The sequence below is a fragment of the Micropterus salmoides genome, unplaced genomic scaffold (assembly GCF_014851395.1).
Source record: "Micropterus salmoides isolate LMB-PRFRI ecotype aquatic unplaced genomic scaffold, ASM1485139v1 Ms_hic_scaffold_8, whole genome shotgun sequence".
Classification (NCBI taxonomy): domain Eukaryota; kingdom Metazoa; phylum Chordata; class Actinopteri; order Centrarchiformes; family Centrarchidae; genus Micropterus; species Micropterus salmoides.
The window spans coordinates 25698940-25725761 of record NW_024044570.1 but is presented as its reverse complement, the minus strand read 5'-3'; the positions used below and the strand labels follow the sequence as shown (position 1 = coordinate 25725761).

General features: G+C 41.0%; 2 protein-coding genes across 3 annotated transcripts in view; both read right to left on the bottom strand.

Annotated features, from left to right (window-relative positions):
• dusp8a (dual specificity phosphatase 8a) overlaps nt 1-5873 on the bottom strand; it is a 41510-nt gene extending 35637 nt beyond the window's left edge. The window contains 1 exon segment of the mRNA XM_038705288.1: nt 5722-5873. The gene's annotated coding sequence lies outside the window, so the exon portion shown is untranslated.
• A 2100-nt stretch (nt 5874-7973) lies between these two features.
• Nucleotides 7974-25006, bottom strand: LOC119893264 (tyrosine-protein phosphatase non-receptor type 5-like). 2 transcript variants are annotated; one of them, XM_038705290.1, is made up of 15 exons: nt 24632-25006; nt 21491-21855; nt 21276-21378; nt 19488-19764; nt 17949-18071; nt 17735-17830; nt 17301-17557; nt 16945-17137; nt 16447-16531; nt 16059-16138; nt 15781-15918; nt 15522-15632; nt 13650-13810; nt 12500-12613; nt 7974-10366 (listed from the first exon to the last, which is right to left on the bottom strand). In XM_038705290.1, exons 4-15 carry the CDS (start codon nt 19755-19757, stop codon nt 10273-10275), a joined length of 1722 nt encoding a protein of 573 aa, XP_038561218.1. In that variant the 5' UTR covers nt 19758-19764; nt 21276-21378; nt 21491-21855; nt 24632-25006; the 3' UTR covers nt 7974-10272. The 2 variants fall into 2 exon arrangements, with proteins under 2 accessions (XP_038561218.1, XP_038561217.1); XM_038705289.1 differs by lacking the exon at nt 21491-21855.
• Nucleotides 25007-26822: the final 1816 nt, after the last annotated feature.

Sequence of the window (26822 nt, the reverse complement as noted above, 5' to 3'; positions counted from 1 at the left end):
TTTAAAGGCTTAAAAGCCAACTGGATCATCCGCCGGGATTTATCAGTCCCGAGATCTGAGGGAGTATCACACATCCAAATACAAAGCCAGAGAATCAAGTTAGACATGCACAACGCGCGTGTGTGTATTTGTATAAGTGTGTGTGTGAAGGTTGGTTGTTGTTGATTGAGGGTCTCTTGTGAGGTAGTTCATGAAACAGGAAACTGAGGGCGTGAGATAAATTAAGCCAGGGGAATTCAGAGAGCAGGTCTGGACACAGGCAAACAGCCTGTGTGACATCCTGTGTATGTGTGTGTGTGTGTTACAGAGAGTCGTCCATAAACTTGATGAACTGCCTCCTCCTATCTATCACTACTAATCACTGATCTCCCCCCTGCTCACATTTGCCACAGCGCTTGTACATTTAACGTGAGACACCCACAATCACTTATGGGAATTGAAACTTCGCGGACTGCATGGGTGTGTGAGAAAAAGTGCGGTAGGCTAAATATGAGCCTCACAAAAACCAGTGTGATTTGTTTGAGAGAACATAAAAAATAAAGCCTTGTGTAGGTTGAATACCATTTCCTTGGTCAACAAGGTGTCATGCAACAAGTGAGAAGGTCAGAGTGTGAATGCAATCGTGTTGTTTTATTCATCTTCAGGCACATGGTGTCATGAAAAATGTATGGGCCTCCTCTCATTTACCCCAAAGCCTAAATGGAGGTTGAAAAGGGAGAGTGCGACAGATAGAGGCGTAGAAACAGATAGTGGAGGGAGATAAAGTAGAAAAACAGAAAAAGCCTTGGTGTAATTTAACAGAAGAAACACACTAACAAATTAATCAGATCAGCAACGCATATATGCCCACTTCATGACGACTAAAATTTAAGAGGTGAAACGACAGGGGGAAATGACAAAATATCAAGCAAAAACTAATGTGTCATGTTATGATTATAACTCTTTATGTAGGCTACAAGAAACAGAAGAGACCTATGTGAAGCAGGAAAACATTTTGCACACAAGAACAGTGGCGAGAAGGTGGGAGAGAAAACAGAGACTGAGAGAGAGAGAGAGAGAGAGAGAGAGAGAGACTGTGTTCTGATCGTTAGTGTCTTGGGAAGACGTCCAGGCAGCTATGCAACTTTTCACCTCTGTTCTGAGAGGGGGGAGCGGAGAGAGGAGGGTAGAGGTAACGGAGGATGTTATTCAGTGAGGATCTCTCTAGCCTAGCAACTCAGCCAGCTCGAGGTAAGGGAGGGGACAATTGTGAAGATGGAGCTGGGGAAGAAACAGATGAAGAGAAAGAGACTGATTGAGAGAAGCGGGAAACATAAAGGGAAACGCGGAGTGACAAGAGAGAGAAGGGGAAAAAGAGAAATCGCTAACATGCTCACAAACTAACTTCAAGCTAACGTAAGACGTGGATGTGGTGTCGATCATGTAATCACATGACAAACACTTTGCGGGGTCATTCATAACAGCATAGGCCATGCATCATTCCTCTATGGATCTGCAAAATGATCATTTTCCATCAGCTAGACTAAGGCCCCTTTTTCCTATAGGCTGCTGTCCAAGCCTGAACATAGCATGTACCCACGCTGTTGCTTCCTGGCAACCCGCCGGATACACAGGAACATGGAAGAAAGAAAATAGACAGTAGCAACTGCCTGTTTACACACAGCCAAACTGCTGCTGAATAAGAAAGTAGCTACAGTAAAGGCATGTGCAGACACATAGAAGCCATAACAGACAAATCTTGGTTAAAGGAAATATAGGATAGTAAAGTCAGTCAATGAAAACTGAAGTTGGTACACACACCACTCTGCACAAACATAATGCACCTTACATTGCATCTTAAGAAAGCAGCACATAAAATAATGCATAATGCATATCTAATCTGTCTGTGTCATAGTGATGACTGAACACAGGTTTCTGGATTAATACTTTGAGCAAAGTGCAATTTTGTGACCTGCAGCGACACAGCACATAAACACACTGACATAGTGACACTTCCACACTTTTCCCAGCAGCCATTCTGCAGAAATACAAAACCTAGCTGCAATGCTCCCCTACCACAAACAGCCCTTGCCATATAATGACCTGCCCCATCACCTGTTATACCGTACCTTATATGGTGCGGAGCCCTTTAGCCGAGCCGCAAACAACACAGCTTCCAGGGGTGTGAATCTTTCTCTCCCCTTTTTCTGTTTCCCTGCTGCTGTGCACAACAACTGATGCCGCATATGTCTAATGGCGCCCGCTCTCCCACCCGCCCAGGCTCTCTCACTTTTTCTCTCTGAATCCCTCCTTCCTCCTCTATCACTCTCTTTCTTGCTCTTGAGCAGTGCAGTGAGCGGGGACGGGAGAGGGGAGGGGTGTGCAGGTTTACATGTGTGGCGAGGGAGAGACCGGTGCTCTGCAACTCTCTAAGCGGCTAGACAATCATCCTTACGATAACCTCGCTCTCAGTGGACCCTGTTTGTGTGGGCAAGAAGGGGAGGAGAGAGAGAGGAGATAACAGGAGGATGAAAAAGACACAGAGACAAAGACAGAGGAGGAAATATCAGAATATGGAAAGGGAGAGAAATAAGATGACGAATGATGCAGAGAGGGAGCACAGACCTCAGCATGCTCACTCAGCATAACAATCACAACCCGACCCCTTATGCAAAATCATCTTCCCTCCTCTATCTTGCATCCAGGCACGAACAATAAGGAGCAAAAACAAACAAGCTCCTCAAATCTAAAACAGGCAGCAGCCAGGAGCTTGCTGTGAGGCTCTGGCTGAACAGAGGAAAACAAGCCGAGAGGAGGGAAAGCGGAGAGACAGAGACAGCGTGTACAGGCCCGGAGCAGATTCTGTTGTTGCCATAGAAACAGCCCGGTTGGGGTGAGCAGGGGGCACGGGGAGGGTGATGGTGATGGGATGCTACTGGTGCTGACGCTGGATCAGGATACAAGAGGAGAGAGAGCTAAAACTGAGAGAGCAGGGAGAGAGAGAGAGAGAGACAGCTGCATGACTATGTTGAAGTTTTCCTATTCCCCTTAAATACCTAATGGTGAGATTTTACTGTGAGGTAGTCTACAAGTTGTTGATTAAAAAGATTTGTTCTCTCTGATTTGTTCTCTGCTGTTTCAGTCTGACCCATTCTACTTCACAAATTTAGCATGAAGTATTTTTAATCTATATCTGTCCTGAGCTGGTTGAAAAACAACATCCTACACCGCTTTTCAAAAGAAGAAAAAAACACAGTCCATGTGCAAACAAGTGCACATGGTCAAAAGCTGTAGGCGGACAAGGTCTTGCGCACCTCCTTACAGTTGAAGTTATGCAGTTACTCCTTGACTACAGGCTGAAGACAGAAGAACCAGATCAACTGGTCAATACTAAAGGATTTGTTTTAGCTTGTTGGTTAATTTGAATATCTGAATTTAACTTCAGTGGCCCTAAAGCATTGAAACTTGTATCATTAAAAGCATGAGAACCATGAGTGCTAAAGGTACATGTATGACTAAGCTGTATTTGTACAGAGCTGACACATGTTTCAACCCTAACCACAGAAAAAGTATGAAGCAAGCATATCCTTGACATTCTTATGTCTAACTGGATTTTTAAAATCAAACTAAACATGTGCAATATTTTTTTTTCTTCTTGACTATTTTTTAACTCTAACTGATTAAAGTATTAATCACATTACTTAACAACTGACTTGATTACAGATTACAGTTTTAGAGGAATGTATTTGAAACATGACTGCAATACCTTATTCTAACTAGACAGGAAATCCATACATTCCCCTGACTTGTCAGGTGGAATACAGCCACACAAGTCATCAACAGACCGAACTGTTATTCTCTTTACAGCTGATAAAAAAATACTGGTAACAAAAACAATCTGAAAAAACAAACTTGGGGAAGTAATTTTATCTCTGTAAAATGGGTAAACCATGCGGACATATCCATAGGCCTTCATACAAAACCATGAGCTGAGCATGATGGGCCAGCTCAGTAATGCCATATCAGACATCAGCAAGAGAGGCAAACACAAAGAGAGCAACTGGAGGGCAACCAACGCTGATGTAATACCATCCAGGTCATTCATTAACTCCCTGCATAACGTCACCTGTGGCCAGAGCCATGAGTAGACTGATATAAAGCTGGCTCTTAGTTTGACACAATGAGAGACGTTAGTTTTTTGTTTAGACCACAAACAGTTACATCATAAGAGCATGCTGTTTACTCTGGCCACAGGCTCTCTCTCTTAAACTAAAAGTTTGCATCTGCGTGTGTTTACACTCTGTCTCTTTTGAGTGTATATGTGTCATTTACACATTTTAAAAAAATGCTACCACATGAGACTCTGCAGGCATTCAGGCCAACACCATCAACACAGGACCTCTGCAGGATTATAGGGTCAGTGGAGAATTTAACACCAATTAAACTCAAACCCTAGGTGCTGTGTAAAAATTTCCTGTTTTGTCTGACTAACAGTCCAAATGATGTTCAGTTTACTATCATATAAGACAGAAAAGCAGCAAATCATCACAAGTGAGAAGCTGGAACTGTGTGTGGTAATTTTCTAGACAAACAAATGACAAATGGTTAATCAATTATCAAAATAGCTGCAAATTAATTTTCTGTCAATAGACTAATCATGATTGCTTGTTTCTACTCGAGTGTTTGATTCACAATTTAAAACTTAACTATCAACCTGATTTCACATGCCATGTCCCATCACCTCATCCACAGAGCAGGCACACTAATCAGATAACATCCATATCCAGTGTTTTTCACACTGGAACTCAATCTATCTAAAACACTTATTTTATGGATGCCTATGATATGTGGTTGATAGCAATATAGTTGATGTGCCTGAATTATGTAAATAATAAAAATATGTCGATCAGAAATAGGGTTAGTAGAGTCACTAGTCTGGGTTTTGTAATACAGAAATGGCACAAATGAACAAAACGGTGCAACATGAGTGGTGCTGTTACAGTGATCATGTAATTTGGAAAAATCAGTTCCTGGTTGGCCCTGGTGGACCAGACGCATCTTCACACTGTAAACAACATGACCAGGTATAAAGCCTTCAGGTGCCCTTTAATCAATAGGCTACTCTTTTTTTAATGGGCTGCTGCAAATTGCGGGGTCATACAACAAACCGGGATTACCCGGGAATCTACCATAACAATAATCACACATATAATAATATTACCAAACAATACCAAGAATACCTGCCATGAAATACACCATATGGCGAATAGTAGCCTATACTAATAAAATTTAGAAAGTCGTTCCCCAAAAACTGCACATCTTTAGATATAGTGACCAATATAGAGATAGGATGCACAAAGAAATAGATGGGACACTGTGGCCTGTTTGATAACGTTAATAACAATGATGGAGGGTGAGCCGTCGTATAGCGCACTATAATAACCCGACCTAGATTGGAAATAAGAATAGAACACAAAGGGGACAGCGGTCATTGCCGCATCGCATAATTAGTATCAAGTAATGTTAAACAACAGGCTTATGGAAAGATTCACTGTGCGTTGTTTGAGTGGGGAAACCTGCCCTGTGTTGTTATGACGCGTGGATATTTCCGCATGCGAAAATGAACCACTCCATCGATCAGACAGGCTGTGATGATTGTAAAGCAGCAGCGCGCAAATTAAACTAAACACATAGATAAATAGGCTACATATAAAAAAAAACACGTAGGCCTATTTTACCTACCTTGAAATGGTCGTACGGTAAAAGGATCAGATGATTGTCAAAATAAAAGAAGCGAGAACTTCAGCCAGGACGGGTTTAATTCCCATTATAAGACGGGCGCGCACATACAGGGGGGGAGTGCGCGCTGACGGACTCACCGCAAGGGGGGGCGGGGGGGCTAACGTAAGCTAGCTCTGTCGGTAGCAACGCACTTGATAAATAACAGTACATCTCGTTTCTACCAATCGATACACACAAGCACTCACCTCGGGCTCCACGCGGCTCCTGTGTGTTATTCAGCTGGCCTCCATGTGTGAGGGGACCGCGGCGGTGTCTTCATGAGGCTGGCCGGTGTTTACCTGGCTGTGTGGTGTGGCGGGGACAGACAGTGGTACAGCTGACAGAGGGTGACAGCGCCAGGAACAAACGAGACATGAAAGCGCGGCGATACGCTACAACACACCGCTGGTCGGCTCGTGGATGGACAGATTAGCTTTGCTAGGCTAAGTTATAACACAAATGGTTAGTGTGTATGTGTGTGTGTGTTGGGGAGGGAGGGGGGGTAGTTAGAGAAGGTGCACTTTAGCACTTTCTTGAACTAAAGCGATGAGGTCATGGTTCAGCAAGGAGAGGAGGAAAAAAAGTATGAGGTTGACGTCACCTCCAGCCAATCAGCGCAGACGGCTCAGGGGCTGGGTGACGTCAGCGTACTGATCCAGCAGATTAAAGGGACAGTTTGGCTTTTTTAAAGGAGACGCGTTCATGAAGCGTGCAGTCAATCTCCTGCCATGGCGATGCACCACTGATGCAAAGATCACCACGAGCGTCATATGGTGCTGATGATTAAGTACTTATAATCAGCGTTGGTCAAGTTGGGTCGTTTCCCCATTAAGAAAGACGCTGTGCGCACATGGATTTGTTTTTCTGCTGGCAAAATGTTTCTTGGTGTTTGGGAATTATAAAAAAAAACACCACTTGATTTCAGGTTAAAATGCGTTGTAACCAGCCTTACTGAGATTGTAAGGGGTATAATATTACCGATTTTTAGTAATGCGTTATATTACAGTTAGCTTACAGCAAAGAGCAATAGGCGACATTGTAATTGCCTTGCAACGCGTTACGCGTAACACTGCTTATAGGCTAATAATAATCAGCTTCTTGTTGCTTTGATTTACTTATAAAAAAGTGTGTTTCTATGTGTTAACCCTTAAACTGTTTTTCTTACAGATTATTAGTCCTTAAAAAAAGATGCAGATGCTAATTGTATTGTGAAAATAATTTCTATAGCCCTTGTTCTTAAATTGTTATTTATACTGTGGTGCAGGGACTAATATTGATTTGATTTTATTATATTTACATCACATGATCTGACCACATGACCTTTTTAATTTAATTGCACCTAATACACTAAGCCTCAGAGCTGTCCTTCTGTGTTAGCCTGTGTCTATAAGCTGACATGTACAGTAGGCCTACAGTCTCCTTTAGATAATCATAATGATTTAAAGGACCTAAACACCCACACAGGTGTGTTCAATTATTCTGGCTGATGAGACCTCTAATTGGTAGACACTCTGCTGGGAATTACATGATGTTGCCAAACTGTGAACTAAGAATAATGATTTAGGTGTAATTTGTAACAACAAAACTAACAGGAGGTGTAAATCAAGCACAGTCTGTACAGCTCACACAGTCCTGAGAAGATCTCTAATCAGGGGACATCAAGCAAACACCTGTGTGGGTGTATTATTGGCATGTAGGGGATTTAGTAGAAATAGGTCAAAAAAATTCTGGTTTACAGAATGAACATTGATTTATCCACATGATCACATTCTCACTACCATGAATAGAACGGTTGTAATAAGTGGGTGTCGGTGTTTGAATTCAGTATTATGAATTCTCTTTGATTGAAAGCCTTTTGTTCTGTTCCTCTGCCATCGAAATGCAATAGTGAGTAAGCAGATGAATGCAGAGTGACAGAGCTGTTGGCAGGCAGTCTGTGCAATTACATTGTATATAATGACACCTAGTGGTACAGATATTGAACTGCATTCTGTGGTTCAGGAGAGAACTGATGTGGGTACAGCCAAGGTAACATGAGTTCGTAGATTCAAATCTCTTATCTATATTTTCATTACAACCTTTACATTTAAAATTCAGATAGCAATTTCCACAATAATTTGATTTTACAGATGCACTGGCTTAAAGGGAGGAATGTGTTATTGTGTGACCGAGAGAAAGAGGGTTAGAGGGAGTCAGAGAGACAGCAACACGGATTCATGAAAATCTACCTTTATTTGGATGCAAAAACTCACAACTTAAAGCGTTACTGTAGCAGAGGAGAGGAATACTAATTGCTGGTTGGTTGTATGTCTGACTGTTTGGCTATTTCGTCATCCCCATTTTGATCAGAGGAGGAGCAGGTAAGCTTTGAAAAGAAGCACTCAAAATAAAAGCTTTTCAGTTAAGTACACTGGACATTATCAGAGGATTATGTCACAAGTCTGAAAATAGATGGTTGCATTTCTTATCAATCTCAGTCCTAGTTTCCTGTAAAAGGTCATTTTGGCAGTTTAATTTGCTAGTTGATTTGATGTTTATAAATTGGTCCGAGTTCACATAATTAATTTCATCCTCTGATAATGTTCATGACTGTTGATCTGATGCATTAAAGTCAAGATAGAAGTTGTTTGAGTGTGATTTTTGTTACTTATAAAACTGTCTTCACTGTTTTAGCTGCCTTACACATAGCAATTATTTCTCGTGTTGTCAACTGAGAGGGGCCTAGAGTCACAGACAGAATCGAGTGGGGACTGCGTAAAAACTCAGTCTGAGGTAAAATTCTCCAAGAAAACCATAAAAACATACACAGAAAGCAAAGCATATTAAAGCAAAGCCTAAAGGCAGAAAGTAATAATACTGAAGACTGAACATAATCTACTTATTTTCTATACTGTAAGGTAACTTAGGTAGTTGTCACATTTTGTTCTGTCAAATCTTGCAGTATAAACCAATGGTTTGATCCACAGTATGAGCTACATTCCATCATGGTGTAAACGGAAATATACACAAGGCATCTACTCGAAAGGATTGTATCAAAATGTTCTAAAAATATCTCTGGTTGGTTTCACAAAAGCAAACTGTATCAAAAGCATTGGCCGAGAGCAAGCAATATAATAGGCTTAAACCCTTTTACACAACAAAAAGCAGGACAACCAATCACGTCGCTTTGATTGTGGACCTATGGAGTCCCATACAGCACATGCAATCCATTAAACTCAACACAATCAAAACACAATACAGAAAAAAAAAACTTTTACAGCTGAACATCAGAGACAACCTTAGTTGGTCTATTGTGCTTCATACAGATTAGGTCTGGCCTGTCTATACAACAATCATGGGCTTCTAACTTCACGGATGTGTTCAAGCTACTGTTTAAAGCAGAGGCATCACAGATCATCACACTCTGAGGGCGCTAAGCTTCATTATAGTAATGGAACATTTACAAGATAATCAATCTATGGAGCATTTTTTGATGCAATGTTTTGCTTTCCTCTGCATTACACTTCCCTGTGTGTATATGTCACATTCTCCAGAGCTTTGATTGGTCTTTTCATTGATTTTTATTGACGGTCTGATTCTATTCCTGGCCTCTGTCCCCTCAGTGTCAGCGGCTCTGTGACGCCTCTGAGTGTACGTCTATGTGGCCTTAATGCAGGAGTTGTTTACTGTAAACATTATGGGCCATGAGGACTGCACAGGCAGCATGGTAAAACTGTAATACTGTAGATTGCACAGAAATCCTAATTATTTAATTAATAACCTAATTGTTATACATTCCTATGTTCCATAACATTGCACATGCCTTTAATGAACACTTAGCACCATGCAACCTGAAGATGAGGTGGCTCCTGAACGCATCAAAAGTTGAAACAGGCCCTCCATAATGATTTTTTTACATCAAAAGTCAGAGTCAATGAGAGTCAACAAGAAAAGATATGAGTTAACTTATGTTTTATGTGGACTTTTACATCTATACAGTGTTTAATATTAGGCTGGCATTTGATCACGTCTGTAGATTGAAATTATGCTGGCATTTGTAATGTAAAGGGCCCTTATTATTGATACTGAATTTGAATTTCCTCCTTACAGCAAACTGACACTGTCGCAGGTGATCTGATTATACTTCAGCTCCAGTTAAACTTTTTGATAATGGTACATATAGTATGTGCGGGGGCTATTTCAGACTAAGTATTAAATGAGGTCTTGACGACCTCAGCACTGCAAATGAAATGATGTCAGGAGTGTGGGCTTGGATTATTTCTGGATTTTTGGGGGCTATCTCAAATCCTAACCCCAATGTTTGTTCTGCTCAAGACATACAATAAGCACAGAATTCATGTCAACCATTCAGTCCTGTCTGAGCGATCCTGTCTTGGGTGGAAAGGTTAACATGGTAAGAACTTGTTAAAGGGTGAGATTGAGATGATGCTAGGTACAGTGGTGTGTACCACCAGAGGCGGTACAGTGTACAGTGGTGTGTCTCGGTCTGGGTGTGGCTGTATGGTGCTCACTCTACTCCTCAGCAGTGTGAGACAGTTGTTTCTCATACAAGCTGAGAACATGATGCACAAACTGGTACTGCTCGCACGTCTGGATCATCCCACCCCTGAGAAACACACACAGAAAGACAAGCACAATAATTCAGATAGAAAAAAGCTACTGTTTTTTCAAGCCACACAAACGATGGGGCTCTCCAGATGATCAGTCTGTCCACCACTTTGGTCCAGATTGAGATATCTCAATAACTATTGGATGGATTTCTATGAAATGCCTCAGGCTGAAGCAGCACCATCATCAGGACAAAACTGCATGCTAACATGCTAACATGCTAAACACCAGGGTGACCATGGTAAACATTGAGCCTGCTTAACATCAGCATGTTAGCATTTCTGTTGTGAGCATGTTAGCATGTTGGCATAAGCATTTAACCTAAAGCTCCACTGAGCCTTAGTACAGCCCTGGTACCTCCCACGGCTGGTAGCATGACTGCACACTCTTATTCTTGTTTAGAGTATGCTAGATCTTTGGTATGGCATTCATCAAAAGCTATTTAGTACAATTTTTACTCACCCTCTATGTTAGATAGCTAAATAACAAAATGTCTTGTAATTGCTTGTGAGACTCTTTTTTTGGTTAAAGGGATAGTAAGCAGTTGTAATCCTATACACCTTTAGTGAAATTCAACCAATATTTCCACATGGTTCGCTAGGACTCTGTTTTGTGTGTGCTCTAAAAAAATCTGGTTTTCCTACACAGCCATGGCTCTGTAAATGGAACACAAAGAAAGTGGTGTGGACCTTACCCACAACATTGTTCCAGCCACTCAGCAACAGGTGGCAGTAGTGCGCTCATGCACAGTAGCAGTGGGAGAGAGAAAGTTGTAAACATCGGTACAGTCGAAAATACTGGACATAGTGCTGGACTCTAGGTACTGTCCAATAGGACAGATGGCTGAGAAACAGCCAAAGAGGAAAAGGTTTGAAGAATACAAACTGTGAGACAAGTTATATGACCAAGCAAGTGTGAAGACCCGTGTTAACATCAGTGAGGTGTTTAAGTGCTGGATAAATCTCAGAGATTTGAAAGGAATGAAAACCGATGCGGAGGTTGCTCTGTTTCTGCTCGATAGGTGAGTAATGTTAGCTTGTTTCACACAAACAATAGGTCAGTACTGGACAATGTGTGTCCAAGAATTTGGGGGATGGACCCTCTGAGGGAGCACTAAAGGGAGGAGTGTATTTGTTGGGCAGTTGAGTTCAAATATCAACAATCCTTACAGAATCACTTACTATCCCTTTAAGATTGTTGCTGTAGCCCAGAGTCATATAGTTGTCTCAGTTTATCCAAATTTGAAAATGTATTTCTTGATATTAAAAGTCAAAACAGAGAATAAAATAATACAGGCAATTTATATTTTTGTAACCCAAGTACTTGGGCTACCTTTATTTTCGTACAGCAGATTTTTTGTTTCAATAAAATGTAGAAGTTACTGTAGCTACTTATCTCAGTTTTAGTTAAAACTGCACTGATGTCTCACACATTGAATTAGCCGTCATATTTTTATCTTTATTTTTTACTTTATGTGAAGTAACCCGTCCACAGTTTTAACAGCTTCAACAAAGAATAAAATGTACACTAATAATGGCTGCATTCTTCTTAGGTGTGTCTGGGTCAGGTCAGAGCTATTGTGCATGTAGACAATCTAGCAAGGCTTACTGGGAGAGTTAAATGGAAGAGAGCCATAATAAATTTTAAATTATTAGTTATCAGTATTATGTTTCCTGCTATGACAAGTTAAAATGTCTATTGTTAAAAAGAGATCTGTTAAAGTGCTTTAAAGTTAAAGTCATTTTGTGGCCACATTTGTCTCGTTAATACTCACTTATAGTATTCCGGTGACCACTTGGCTAGAAATACATTCAAATTATGCTGTTTAAGAAATTAGGTGGCCTTTTATGTGTTTTTGGAAGTGTTAAAAGATTAACTAAATAATTTCAGTATATTGTAAGTAGGGTGTAAGTGACTTAAGTGGCGTAACAGGTTAGTAGTCCTACCTATAAACTCAAAATTTTCATTTTGGGGTAAATTGTTCAAACTTAAGCTCACAGCGACTTACTGTGATTTGGAACGAGATCAACTGAAACTAAGTCAACTAGGCTTATTTTCCACAACAAACAAAGATTTGATGCCAAAAACTAAAGATAGACCTTAGCATGGATAAGCACTAAGAATATCTCACCTGTCCAGACGGAGCTGGCAGGTGGTTCTCAGGATGTCAACCACACCCTCAGTCCTCAGCTGCTTGCACAGGATGGAGGTGGCAATGAAGCAGCCAGTTCGACCAATTCCAGCACTGCGAACAAAAAGTTGTAGGGGTAAAGGGACGGAGGAGGGTGGAGATGGAGAAAATGGATGTAAAGGTGTATTGATCTGCACTGATCCCAGACTAATTTGATGAATGCCAAATCCTCCTTGGAGAAATCAGACATAAGAGTGGTTTCTATAGTAAAAACAGCAGTAAAAAGTGTTCCTCCAATATGAAACTGGGCAATTTCCCCTATGCGTGTGCCCTCTAAATCATTACAGCCACATTTAGTTATGTCCACTTACTTTTTAACTCAAAGAGCTCTGAGAAGTTTTGGATTTTGAATTCAACTGTATAAGTTTTCGAAAGTTAAACCTGCATTCACTGTGTTGACTATTTGAGACTCTTGTCATATATGTTTGTGTTGATTGAACTTGGGTAAGTAAGTTATCAGTTGAAAAAAAAATGCTGGTGTGCGGGGATGGGAACAAGAGAAAAAAAAAATAGTTGCTGTGTCTTTTGAATTTGTTCTTTAATCCATGGCAAAGCTGAAGCATGGACATAATATTCATGTGATGTATTCAAATTCCAACTAAAATATAGACACTTTTGTGGAAAACAATAAAGGACTAGTGCCACCAGTGGAGAGGGAACCTGACAACCGCCTTATACATGTAAATTGAAACACATTTGGAATTTAAATCCTGGAATGGAAAGTAGTGTAAATGTGGTTAAGTTGTTGTAACTTGAAACTGAGAATTAGAATAATGCATGTCGGTTAGACTAGTTAAGGGACGTTTTCTTGCACTGATAAAGTAAAAGAATTCTTTGTTTTAACTCAAAGTATAAAGTTGAAACAAGTTATAAAAACTTCAGTCAACTACCAAAACAACGTTGAGACAACTAGAAACAAAAGCAATCTTCAACTTGTATTTTCAAGGCAGCAGGTGAACTTGCATTTTGAAGTTAAACTAATGTGAAATATCTCACAGTGTCTATTATTGACATGGGATTATTATAGGCCTTTTGACTCAGAGCCTTCTGAACACATATTTAATGTGTCACGAACAAGCTACTTTTGTACCTGCAGTGGACAATTATAGGGCCAGCGGAGGGTGGGGCTTCCTCTCGGGCCCTTTCCACTTCCTGCACCAGCTCCAGAAGAGGTGGTGCCTTATCTGGAGTCTTCTGATCAGGCCACGAGGTGTACCAGTACTGCCGCAGACTGCGCTCCTCTTCCTCACACTGGTACACACACACACAGACACATCGACACACAAACACACAGACGGGCATTCAGGCATAAAATACGAACGTGATCATTGTTGTGCACACATGCACATGAGACAGTGAATGATTTCTGATCAGCCTGTTGCTCTGTATGTATATACAAATTTTTACTTTGGTGACAACAATGAACGCAGAGCAAGGCAGCAAAAAAAGAGTGAGGGTTATAAAAGAGCCTACATAGTCTATTCCTCCCTTGCATATACTATAACATAATCAAATCCATCAGCTGCCTCTGTTCACTTAATGCCAGTCTGACAACAAGTTGAATAAACAACAAGCTTTTAACTCAGAACACAGTTATAAAATGATCCCCTGGTGCTTAGTAATCAGATGCAGGCTGCATTTAGTTAATTATCATGTTTGGCTTGCTAAATGCCAACACCACAATGATCCCAAATTAAATATAAAGCACCCATCATGAACACATGAATGGAAATGAAAAGTAACAGGAATGCTGAGTAAACCACTGCCCAACACACACATCTGTGTTGAGTCTGAGTACACACTGACAGTTTGATGAATCTGTCTGATAAAAACAACAACAAGAAAAACCATTTACTTTGGCACAAAGTAAACTTGGGTAGTGTTTGCTTGGTATGTTGAGAGGTCTGTAAGCCTGCAATGAAAGTATGTATTACGTGGTCTAATATTAATGATGAGATCAGATGTGTGGAAACAACCAATCATCTCACACTTAGCCAGTTGTCGACAGATATATTCCAGGTAACAGCAAGGTTTTGGTCCAGGTTTTGAGATATCTATCTCTGAGATTGTTACCGCCACAACAATACAATGGATGGAAATCATTTGTGTTGCTATCAGCTTTCAAAAAATACATTTAAAAAATCCAACAACAACTTTTCATTCCCAAAACAATGCCCTTATCACTCTGAATAATGTACAGAATACACTTTTAGTGGTTTTATAGGCACATTTGTGTAGTAAAATATATATATATATATATATATATATATAATAATACAAATTGTTCACTGTGAGCTTTGTAAATTATCCTGAATAAAGTGGGTGTTTGTTCTGGAAAGAGTAATTGCTGTTGCGTTTTTAGCCACACTGGTGGTGTGGCTCTCTGTCTATCTAACACTTTACAGTATTTCACACTGAAATATCTCAAGACTTATTGGGTGAATTGCCATAAAATGTGGTACAGACATTCATGTCCCCCTCAGATGAATTATAATGACTGGTCATTCCATAACTTTTCACCTAGCTCCATCGTCAGGTCAAAATGATTTCTAATACTTTGAGCGATGACCAAAATACCTGCAAAACTAATGACCATCAATGTAGTCAGGCAATGTTAGCATACTAATACGCTAAACTAAGAAGCTGAACACGGTAGACATATCTGCTAAACATGTGTCACCAGTTAGCAAAGCACCGCTGTCCCTGAGTACAGCCTCACAGAGGCACTAGTGTCTCTGTAGAGTCTTAGTTATTCTTACCTTTTAATACAAAGTTTCTATGCTGTGAGCACCAGAAATTAAAATCCATTCACCTCCCTTATAGTCAAAGATAAAACCAAAGGTATCTGCATAGCTAGACACCACTGGAGATAAGTGCAAAAATAGCATTTTTGCAATTTGTTCGAAGTGACTCCTCAATGTACTGTTTTCTGTGACCTATGGACTGTCTGTCTTTGTCTTACCTTCAAAGTAAACACCCTTAGACTGTAGTCATCCTCCTGGGTTACCGTGACAACGGTGATCTCGATGCCCTCATGGGTCACAGTGTCCTCAGGCCAGTACTCTGCACATTTCTGCAAAACACAATGAACACATAAGTGGATATTTTTACCCATCCCATTATCATCTGTCCATTCATCCATTAATGCATCCAACATCATCATCATCATCATCATCATCATCATCATCATCATCTTCAGCATCATCCTGCATGTCACTGACCTCGTTTTTCTCCTCCAGGTTGGTAATCATCACTATGATTGGACTTCTCTCCTGCCACACCATCCTCCAGAAGTCTCCCACTGTGTTCACGGTAGGACCCTGGGTGGCAATGTATGCACGCTCCTCACCCCCATAACCCTGCGCGCGCACACACACACACACACACACACGCAGGTCATATGTTTCTCCTACCTGTGAGTACGAGACACTGAGTTGTTGTTGAGATCAGTGTTGTGCTGGTGCAATATTTTGCTTATAAATACACTATTTTCACTTACTTTGAGATAATTAGCATTGATGTAGGTAGTGAGGAAATCATCTTCATCTTGTGACTTCAAGATCACTCTACTGTGTGTGTCTGGAGGTGGACAGTATGAGATAACGATGACAAAGAGAGAAAGAGATGGGTTGTAATTCAAAGAAGATGGAAGATCAGATTTATGCAGACATACTGTATTACAGCTCAGTTTTATTGCAAGGTTGGTTTGTGTATTTGTGTGTGCTGTGTCTCTCAGTGTGAGTATCAATTTTCTGGTGCAGAGACAAGCCTTTTTACAAACACATCTCAGCTAAATAGTTGATGAGTATGTGAAATTATTAAAGAGAAGCAAGCCCAAAAGCAGCTTTTTACAAAATTTACAACTTTTTCGTGACCGTTGTACTCACTGGGTAAGATGGTTTTGTAGCGGTTCTTTCTCACCAGCCCTGGGTAGTTGTACTCCTTAGGGTCCACAAAGTTCATGGGAGTTTCCTGCCGATGGCACAGAACAATAGGTGCAACAACAATCAGTCCTTGCAGAAAATGGAGGGGAGGTCCTTGCCATGCCTTCTACAAGGCAACAAAACTGTTGGTGTCTAATTGTACGTTGTTAAAATTCTACGGACAACTCATGTATGATCTTAAACACACATCTTTCTGCCTAGCAGACACTGGAATCCTCGTGGGTTTTTGTATGCAAATATGCCTCTATCTATCCTTCCTTTGCCTACTAACAGACAGTGGAAAAGCTTACGGATGTGTACAGAGTTCTGCTGGGTGAGTGTTCAATTGTGCCTGCGTCTGTGTGTGTGTGTGTGTGTGTGTCAGTGTACTTTTTTTCCGTCTCTGTTCATCCCTGTTAATCTAAAGCGTGTAGGTGGGTGAGCTGCTGTTGCTGCGCTCACATAAAACTCAGCCTGCAGGCTCTGGTCCTCCATGGCCCGTGTGTGTAGCATGGCAGGGGTCAAGGTGTGTGTTCCCTCTCTGAGGTACTCCTGGGCCGACTGGTCTCTGGGGGAGAGCTGGGCACCGTAGCCGTAGGGCTCAGTGCAGCCCGGTGTACACATATCCAAGGTCAGGGAAACATTGGAGCCCCTCCTGTGTGATGATGGCAGTTATGTACAAATTTGGATTTAACATATAGCAGATGCCTTCCCTATCCTCCAGATTCAGATCTATATATAAATGCAAACAAATAAACCCAATTCTCTTATTTTCAAAAATAATTTCCACCCTGCAGCCATGTGCAGGCCACTCTAACCTCTCCTGAAGCCCCACTGGTGTGACTGTGAGGGTGGCGGCATCACCCTCCGTCCTGGTGTCGGTGCCCATTTCAAAGACCGGCGTCTGGGGTACACGGTCCATGTCCAGCAGATCCTCCTGAGCGTCCGTCCACTCTGACAGGGTGAAGGAGGGCTGGCGGCTCACAGACTGACGCCTATCACCAATGTCCCGCGAAACTGTTCCTGACGACCACAAGCCAGTGCCATAATGCCACTTACACACCATGTGGATGACCTGTGGAGAGGTTAGTGGAAGGAAGGAAGGAGTGAACAGCATTTTCCCATTTGAATTCACCAAAGACTGTCATGTTCCTTCGAGGTAAATTACAAAAAGTCCACCATAATCTCACATTACGCAAAAATAACCAAATATTGTTAGGGTAGGAATCGAATTGTCCGTCCAGTGTTTTACCATGAGAACACAGATGGCTACCCCAATGCCTGCAGTTCCATGGACAATCCAGTTGTGCTGTTTGGTGTTTACCACCTCCCTCATCAACACCATGGACTGGCCAGTGCATAGAGAGAAAGACAGGGAAAGAGGCAGTTAGACGCAACACTAGATTCAGCATATCTGCAAGGTTTTTCCTCGATCCAATCCAAAAAGATTCAGAACTGATACTCACGTCCATTCCGAAAATCGGGTAGCAGGGTAAGACAAAGCCAAGGTAGAAGTCAATGATCTGCAGTGCTTTGTAGATGGAAGAGAGCGGCCCGTTTCCTTCCACCACAAAAAACACCCAGTACCCCTGAGAGGAGAGAAGGAGGTAAAGCAGATTGTCACTGTGCACTCTCCATTCATTCACGCACTGGTAATCAGGCAGCACTGTGGCTACTCTCAGGTGAAAAGCGAACAGAAGAAAAGAAGATGCAGCCATAACAAATATGTATATTGACCAGATACAATCATGGTCGCATTTACAAGGCTCTCGTCTATTTTTTTTTCTTTTTTTTCACATCTGATAATGTTACGTCCTTTTATTCTTGAATGAATGAAATATGTAATCAACAGAGACAGAAATGGGAAGAGGGACTGAATGTCAAAGAGAGGTCCAATTTTAGCTCAAAACTTGCCAGAATAAAGTTCACTTTCGACTAAAGCACTTCAGTATTCAGTATAAGTATTCAGATCATTTACTTAAATAAAAGTACTAATACCTCACTGTAAAATACCCTGTAAAGTAAAAGTAAAAGTACTACATTGAAAATGCTACTTAAGTAAATGTATGTAAGTATAATCAGGAAAATTTACTTAAAGTATTGAAAGTACTCATTGCAGAATAAAAAAAATATTCCCTGTGACAATTTTATATATTATATCATTAAATTATTATTACTGATGCATTAATGGAAATGCAGGATTTTACTGTTGCAGTTGGTTGAAGTTGAACTATTTTGTATCATACTGCAATTAATGACTTTTTTCATTATGGATTACAGTAATCTGCTAATAATGTTTAATTAATCAATTGTAAAAAGAAAATTAAATTGATAGCAAATTCATTAAAATAATCAAAAGTAAAAGCAGCAAATCTTCAGATTTGTAAAGGTGGAACCATGAAATGTTTTAACATGAAACATTAATTTTTAGGACAATTCTAAATAGTTGTCAATTTAATGTCTGTCCATCCACAAATGTACCAGCTGTAAACTGTTAGTTTAATTTATAACAATACATCATCATTTTTTAAAGTCTTTATATGTCCTGTGTTTAAAAAGCTTACTTTGTGAAGTAACTAATAACTGAAGCTTTCAGATACATGTAGTGGAGTAAAAAGTACAATATTTCCCTCTAAGATGTATTGGAGTAGAAGTAGTGGGATGAAAAGAAAATAGTCAAGTAAAGTACAAAATACCTCTAACTTGTACTTAAGTACAGTACTTCAGTAAATATACTTAGTCCACCACTGGATGCATATGAAAAGAAAAATAAGGGTCAAGTTGAGAGAATAGTTTTTGTTCAAATGTTACCGTCATGTGTCATTTGCATTGCTAATGTTGCAATTACACTACTGTGGATTTTTCATACAGGTCTAAACTAGCCTACATGCTGAGCTGAAGACCAAAGCCTGTGCACAAAGGTCATCTTAAGCAGACATTTGAGTGAAAAAATCTTCAAACAAGTAAAGATTTTATCCATGTTTTCTTTTTCTGGTTTCACATACTGTGACTTGGGAGACGACAAACAGTGCAGCCCAGCAGTGGATCTCAATCACCAGCGCGTACACCTTGTGCATAAACACTTCCTCTCCCTGTTTGCTTTGGCCCCCTGTGGGTCCATCTTTGCATTTTGGGAGTCCATCTTTTTTAAGGACTCCGTCGCCTATTTTTTCAGTCTTTGTGGGCTCATCCAGCCAGACGGGGTCCTCATCGGGCCTCAGGAAAATGGAGTCCTCAGTGTGGGAACGGGTGGAGCTGCTCAGCCGACGGGTCATGATCCCCCTGTTAAATAAGGCTGTTTTGTATTAAAGATATCTGACATGGATTCTGACTCTGTTTTTTGACATTTACTTATTTATTATGTCTTTGATATCTACGCTCTCTGAAAATCTAACAAAATAATGAGAGATTAATATCTTCAAGCATGTCCAAAAACATTGTTTAAATGAAATAAGCAGTGTGTGCTTTAGTTGTTGTTTTAACCCCTTATAAACATTAACAGTGTCAATATGGGTAGTGTTATGGGGTTAAGGTGTTTTATGGTTTTGTATTGCTTTTTTAGAGCTTTGACAAGGTATTAAATTATAACAACATTTAACTTGCAGACATACTTCAAACAAAATAAAGGTTTTTCTGTTCACAATTGTGAACAATTCTTGGTAAGTAAATGTCTAATTTTATTCTAATTCTTTCTTACTGTAATATACGTGTATGTTTTGTTGTTTATTTTGCCTGATATGTTCAGATTCAAAACTTCAGAATCACCACCTTAAGGTACCTCAGTGGAATTCAAACCCACAACCGTAGCGTTAGTAGCTTAGTGCTCTAACAAACAGTGCCACAAAGGACCACTACAGTGGCTTCAGTATATACACTACAATACTGTAAATACACATAATTTTTTGTTATAGTATTTGTTACATTTGATTATACAAAATCTATATGTTGCAATAAAAGTTTGTTTCTTGCATCAATGATTGGAGATTGATTGTTTTTTGCATCAATAAATAAAAATAATAAAATAATGCACATGCACAGAAGAAAACTCTTCCACTTCTATCACAAGCTAGCAGCGTTTGTCAGGTTGTGTGTTTTTAAATGAACGTGGATATGACAGAAAGGGTTGCTTCTATTCCACAGGACTATTCAGATGTATAGCTAAGCAGCTTGGAGTGGCTCTCATCTCCGGATCCTCTTGTCTTCCTCAGATTGGACTCTTTGTGTGAATGTGTGTGTGTCTGTGTGTTTAAGGGAGAGAAAGTGTGTGTACGTGTGTGTGTTTGAGAGGGAGAAAGTGTGTGAATGTGTGTGTGTGTGTGTGAGAGAGAGAGAGAGAGGCTCTATTGTGGAGAGATGAGTCAGGGGTAGTGTGTTTACAGCCCTGTCCGTCGCCTTGGCAACAGAGTGGCTCTCATCCCTCTCATCCGTCCTGAGCATTATCATCTACTGACAACACACACACACACATCCTCTGTGTATCAGTCAGCAGTGTATTCAAAGCCCTTTTCCGCCCTGCTTTTTGTCCTTCAACCATTAATAAAGGTGTTTGCTGATTACCGCCACGTGGTTTGTGTGCGGATGTGTGAATGCGGGGGCCTGTGAGAGTGGTGGTGTAGGCTACTGTTTGCGCACATGTAGCTTTTGTCAGAATGTGTTGCTGATGGCTAAATTTGTCATGAGTGAGTTCGGAGCAAGTTTTCATCAATGGCTACCGAACCAACAATGCAGAAGAAAATTACTGGATTGTCAAAAAAGAAAACAAACAAAACTATACATCCTGTCACATGACTCACCTATGATAGATGGCAGCGAACTGGGGAGGGAGTCAGATCACATGATCAAGTTAAATCCTGTATCCTGTGGCAACCAGCCGCTGTCAGCCATTGTGAGACAAATCTGAAGGACAGCAGACAACAGCCAAAGTTACACCTCACATGCTCAATATTTAAAAAATGAAGGACAGAGGAAACAAAAAACAGGAATTACAGGCCATTTAAACACATCCCACCGTGTTGTGTCCAAAATGCTACACGTACAGCAGAGACGCCTTACGACTCAAACTCAACTGGTCACGCTGAGACAGGTTCAGTGGAGTAGCACCCTTGTCAGCTCCCAGCTGTGCTTTCATGAGCGGAGGATGGTGATGTAAGGCGACACAGTAAACTGTCAATATTTCTTCCCCTCTCCTTTCTTTCTCTGCCTCTCTCAGCCTCTCGCTCCCTCCCTAAGAGGCAGGGATGATTCGAGCCAGACTAAGCAGACACCCTCAGAAATACATTCAGATTGCTCCAGTCGAATCAGTATGCACGGAGTCGAGCCTTCTCTGCTCTCCTCTCTCTCATCTCCCCTCCTCTTCTTCTGTGCCACTGGACCCTGTTGAACGAATGAGGTGAGCTCAGCGGAATATGAGACCACACCAGTAGCAGGAGCTATCTGTCTGTGTGTGTGTGTGTGTGTGTGCGTGCGTGTGTGTGTGAATGGGAGAGTGCAGGTGTTGAACAGAGGGGAGCTGCTGTGAGTCCTTTTCTATCTCTCTTTGCTTGCTGCGAAGGTGGTTTTGAAGTGATGACGCCAGTTAGCCCGGCCCGTAGTCATGGCAACGTGCATACATATACAACACACACACATAAAGTATACACACACGCACACACACACACACACACACACATATAGATTGTGTTGTATAAGAGAAACTGCTTCCGTTTTAAACAATGGACAGACAGGTAGATGAGTGGATGGAGGGATGAATGGGAGGAAAAGCAGCTCTTTTTTTTCTGAAGGTTGTCTGAAGCAATGACGCAGTGAGGTTGGCGTTTTGGTAACTGTGGCAATCAACATACAATAGCGTGCACACACGCACTTTGCAAGACACACCGCATGAAAAATGAAAAACACAAACATACACTGTGACAATAGTCACGCTTGTCTAAAAAAAATCTTCCTGTGAAAAAGAAGAATTCTGCCTCTCTGCTTTTATTCTTTGAGGTATATATCTTAGTTTTTCAGTCCCTTGCTTTGGCTGCCAAGTGCTTGCCTGGTGAATTGTCTCATACATTTAATCAGGGATGTAGCTGGGATTTTTGAAATATTAAGGTCATAAGTACCAATACCCCTCAGAAAGTTAAAATAAAGTGTCAAATTCTTTATGAATGAATATGAATCAGTTATGTCTGTCTTTTATTTCCCAACATGCTGTTTTGTCACTGCCAGGATTTCTTGTAGGGATATACTAAAACATGTTTTACTGATACGCCTGAAGGTAGCAGAATTTATATATAGTGAGGAGGAAAATTAGAATTAGGAATGTAATGTCCCCCCAGTCCCAGAAATAATGCTGAGGAGTGACCTTGGGTCTTCCTCAATGGTATTCAACCCTTTTACCCTTTCATATTTTTTCCCTTTGAGCTTTCAGATAATTAAAATTACCTTATTTCACAATATATGTTGTTTCATGTGTATTCTGTCTCAGCTTGACAGTCTCTGTGACTGACTAAACCAACCTACACTGACAAGCTAAATATTCTAGTACGAGGAAGTAACTTAAATAAAACACCATTGACAGACAATGATCCCTAACTCCAATAAGCAATGAAATCCCTATTTAAACACAGAATTCTGAGAAAAATGTACAACCAGGCCAAGTGGATTCATGGCAAATAAGTCAAACCTGGGAGATGCAGCCTCATTCCTCAGTGAAGGTCTACTGTCTTTGGGTCCTTACAAACACCACCCCCTCAGTCTTCAAATAGAGTATGCGTGAATAGTGTTGCCATTGATCTGCATCCATGCAAAGCACCCAGCATCCAGAGTCTAAACGCCATACAATAAGCCTCTATCCCAGGAGAAATACAGGGCCAGGAATGACTGTCTGCTGACAGCTGTGTAGAGCTCTATTTCCGGCAATCAGAAACAAGGGGAATTAACGTGATCTCTTTTTTTTTTTTGTGACAGCTGGCTCATGTTTTAATGGACATTCCTGATGCTTCCAAGTGTCTTTCTCTGGAAATATAATGTGTTCAAATCTGCTTTTCTACTCTCTCTTTTTTTAATGGTCAGGATTTGTTTTGCTTCGTCTAATGTGCCCCCGTCATTACAGCAAAATCTCAGTACAGCAGCTGCTCCTGTTTTCAGGTGAATCAAAAGTGAGTGATGTATCGAGTGTGTCATTGAAGTGCTGAATGTGGCACGGAGACGAGGTAAGAGGACGCTCTTATTGAAAGTGATGATAGGATGGTAACGTGAGATAAAGTCACGAGGGCCAAGACCTGCTTCATCAACCTTTCTCTGTCATATACACACACACACACAAACACACACGCACGGATAAAATCTTGATATCAATCCACACATAAGCTCACAATGACCTTAAAATAAAATACTCAGCAGGCCTGCAGCTGCCTCTTGTACATCACAGAGACAGATAAACAATCAGCTCTATTGTTTACATACACTCCTATAATCTCTTGCTTCAGTTCTAGGGGCATTTCAAAGAGAAATTTCATTAACACACCCTATAAACTTACAATTCAGCCAAAGCTATACTTTATGAATAATTGAAATGTGCTGCATAGCGAATTGATTTACTGGCTGCTGGAGACAAATTTGGATTCCCAGTGACAAAGGATTGTGTTACATGATTGCACTGCATCAAAACACCAGTGCAGGAATGCCATTCTCTGTCATTCATATTAAGACAAAACACCATTCATATCACGTACATGGCTACGGTGAGCTAGAGCGACCACACAGTGCAGAGCTGGATGGATTAGTAATGAATCACCCAGGGAGGTGGACTGTTGCATCTCTCTCTGGTAACTCCCACATTGTCACATAGACATGATACAACACAGAGGAAACCAAGCTTTGAATGATGAGAGAGGAAACACACATAGTTGTAACAGCATCGAATTTTTGATGATCTGAAAATAAACATGCACATACAGAGGCTACATCATGGATCCCTACCTTTTTACAGCCAGGAAAGCGCAGCAACCATGCAAACCATCAGGGTTTTGCTGAGGAATTGATATTCACCTCATGTCGCACGGGGGTGGGGGGTGGGGGAAGAGGGACAGACAGAGGGAGTACAGGAGGGCTGGAACAATCCCTCACCCAGAGACTTAAGTCTGGTTAGGATAAGTCCTCTTACCTGGCTGAGCCCGTCTTCACATTGCCATCTGGCGCTCTGCTCCCTCCGAGCCAAAGACCAGGAGCCAAACACCAAGAACCACGCCAATCCCTTTACTGCTCCTCTGTCTGGGAGAAAAAGGAGTGAGAAGGAGACAGACGGACAGCGAGAGGACTGTGTGAGGTTAGGAGAGGCAGAATCTACGGATGTGTGTGAGTGCGTATGTGTGTGTGTGTGTGTGTGTGTGTGTGTGTGAAAGAGAGATGGATAAGAAGTATAAAAGTCTGATGGGTTTTCTGTTGTTTTTATCCTGGAGGAGAGAGAGATCCACAGGCGGCAGCTTCGTCTAGGTATATGCAGCAAGAGGCTGTACGGTAGCCTTGGCAACAGAGCCAGAAAAAGGGAGAGCGAGTGAGCGAGTGAGCGAGGGAGCTGGAGAGCGAGAGAGAGAGAGAGACTGTGTGTATGTGTGTATTAATCACAATGTGGGCACATGAATCTGTTCATACAGTCACATTATGGGGACTCACCCCCAAAGGATAGTTCCCACCTGGTAAACTGTTACATTTTAAGGTTAAAGGATAAGGCTGGTGATATTCTATATTATAATTACTGTCAACAAACCCTATAAAAATACCAACAGCAAACGTTTTCTGCTAACAAGTATTGCATCACCAAAGCCTGACATAGCTTATTCCTCCCTGCCCATAAACCTCCACCGCTACCCAAAAACACATCAGTGAGCTACGCCATTGCACTGGGTGACATGTCCGTTCATTACCATGAACATGGGCATTGTAGTTTATTTTGCATCAATCCTCCACCATCCTCCTGTCGTAAATGCTCATTAAAGCATCGAATGTGTATTACTCTGCAGCAGAAAATAGTCCCCCACAAATGCACTGTTTACTCCAGTTTGAGAAATGTTTGCTAAAAACCACAGTGCCCAGCTGTTCTATGAAATTACTTAAAAAAATTAAACAGTATATTACTCAGTAGGAACAAATGAGTTTCAGGCTGAGAGCCGATGACAGGGTAGGGAAGTATTAAAAGACAGAATAATACATTGGTGGTTTTGGTCTTTCCATGGGATTTGCTGACAATAAGAAAAATACAGAATATTTAAATCCTTATCTTTTAGGGCAAGTCTAAGTCAATGCAACGTCCCCCTAAGTGACAAAAACACGTTTGTTTGTGTGTGTGCGTGGTGGGGTGGTGAGGGGTGGATCACAACACATCCCTGAGCAGTCAACACCCCCCACTGCCACCTCCTCTGCTTCCAAGTTGTAGGCTCTGCCACCCACCTCTCTCACCCTGTTTCTCATCTCATCTTGAGTGAGAAACACGTCATCACCCAGTTCTTTACTCTTTTTCCGCTCTTCGTCGTTTTTTTTTGTCAACCCCATGCTCTCGTTGCTCTTGCTTATCCTCTCGCGCAGTCCATCTTGCTTCCTACGCTCTCCTCCCTCCCCCTCTGTTGTTCTCTCTCTCTCTCTCGCTCTCCTTACAACCCCATGGCATTCTTGTTGTCTCCTCCCTTCAGTGTATTCTGCTCTCTCTCTCTCTCCCTCCTTCCTGTCTTGCCATATGGTAGCTTATCCCTGTCAGCTCTCTGAACTGACCAGCAGAAAATAGCCACTCTCTGATCAACAAAAATTCATATGTCAATATTTTTTACAGCATTGACAAAGCATGTTGTGAAAAAAAAAATGCAAATGACATGCACTATACTACACTAGTGTATATAAATACACTATACAACAAGCACTATACTACACTAGTGTATATAAATACACTATACAACAAGCACTATACTACACTAGTGTATATAAATACACTATACAACAAGCACTATACTACACTAGTGTATATAAATACACTATACAACAAGCACTATACTACACTAGTGTATATAAATACACTATACAACAAGCACTATACTACACTAGTGTATATAAATACACTATACAACAAACACTATACTACACTAGTGTATATAAATACACTATACAACAAACACTATACTATACTAGTGTACATTACTAAATTATATGTAGTGTAGTATAGTATAACACAAATCTTCATTTGAAGCCAAACTTATCCACATGGGTGCAAGCTGAAACAAGCTGTAAAAACAACATTAACATTTATTTGGAGTCGTGTTTCCGGTCAACTGGCGAGTCTCTGCTTTTTGTCTCAATCAACTCCGGAG

What these genes read in the sequence shown, in the direction of transcription:
- LOC119893264 (XM_038705290.1), bottom strand. Translation starts at nt 19,757, where the DNA reads ATGACCCGTCGGCTGAGCAGCTCCACCCGTTCCCACACTGAGGACTCC. An exon ending in CCAGTGGGGCTTCAGGAGAG is followed by an intron (nt 17,138 to 17,300) that starts GTTAGAGTGGCC and finishes ATCATCACACAG; the next exon opens with GAGGGGCTCCAATGTTTCCC. An exon ending in CCTATAATTGTCCACTGCAG is followed by an intron (nt 12,614 to 13,649) that starts GTACAAAAGTAG and finishes TTTTGTTCGCAG; the next exon opens with TGCTGGAATTGGTCGAACTG.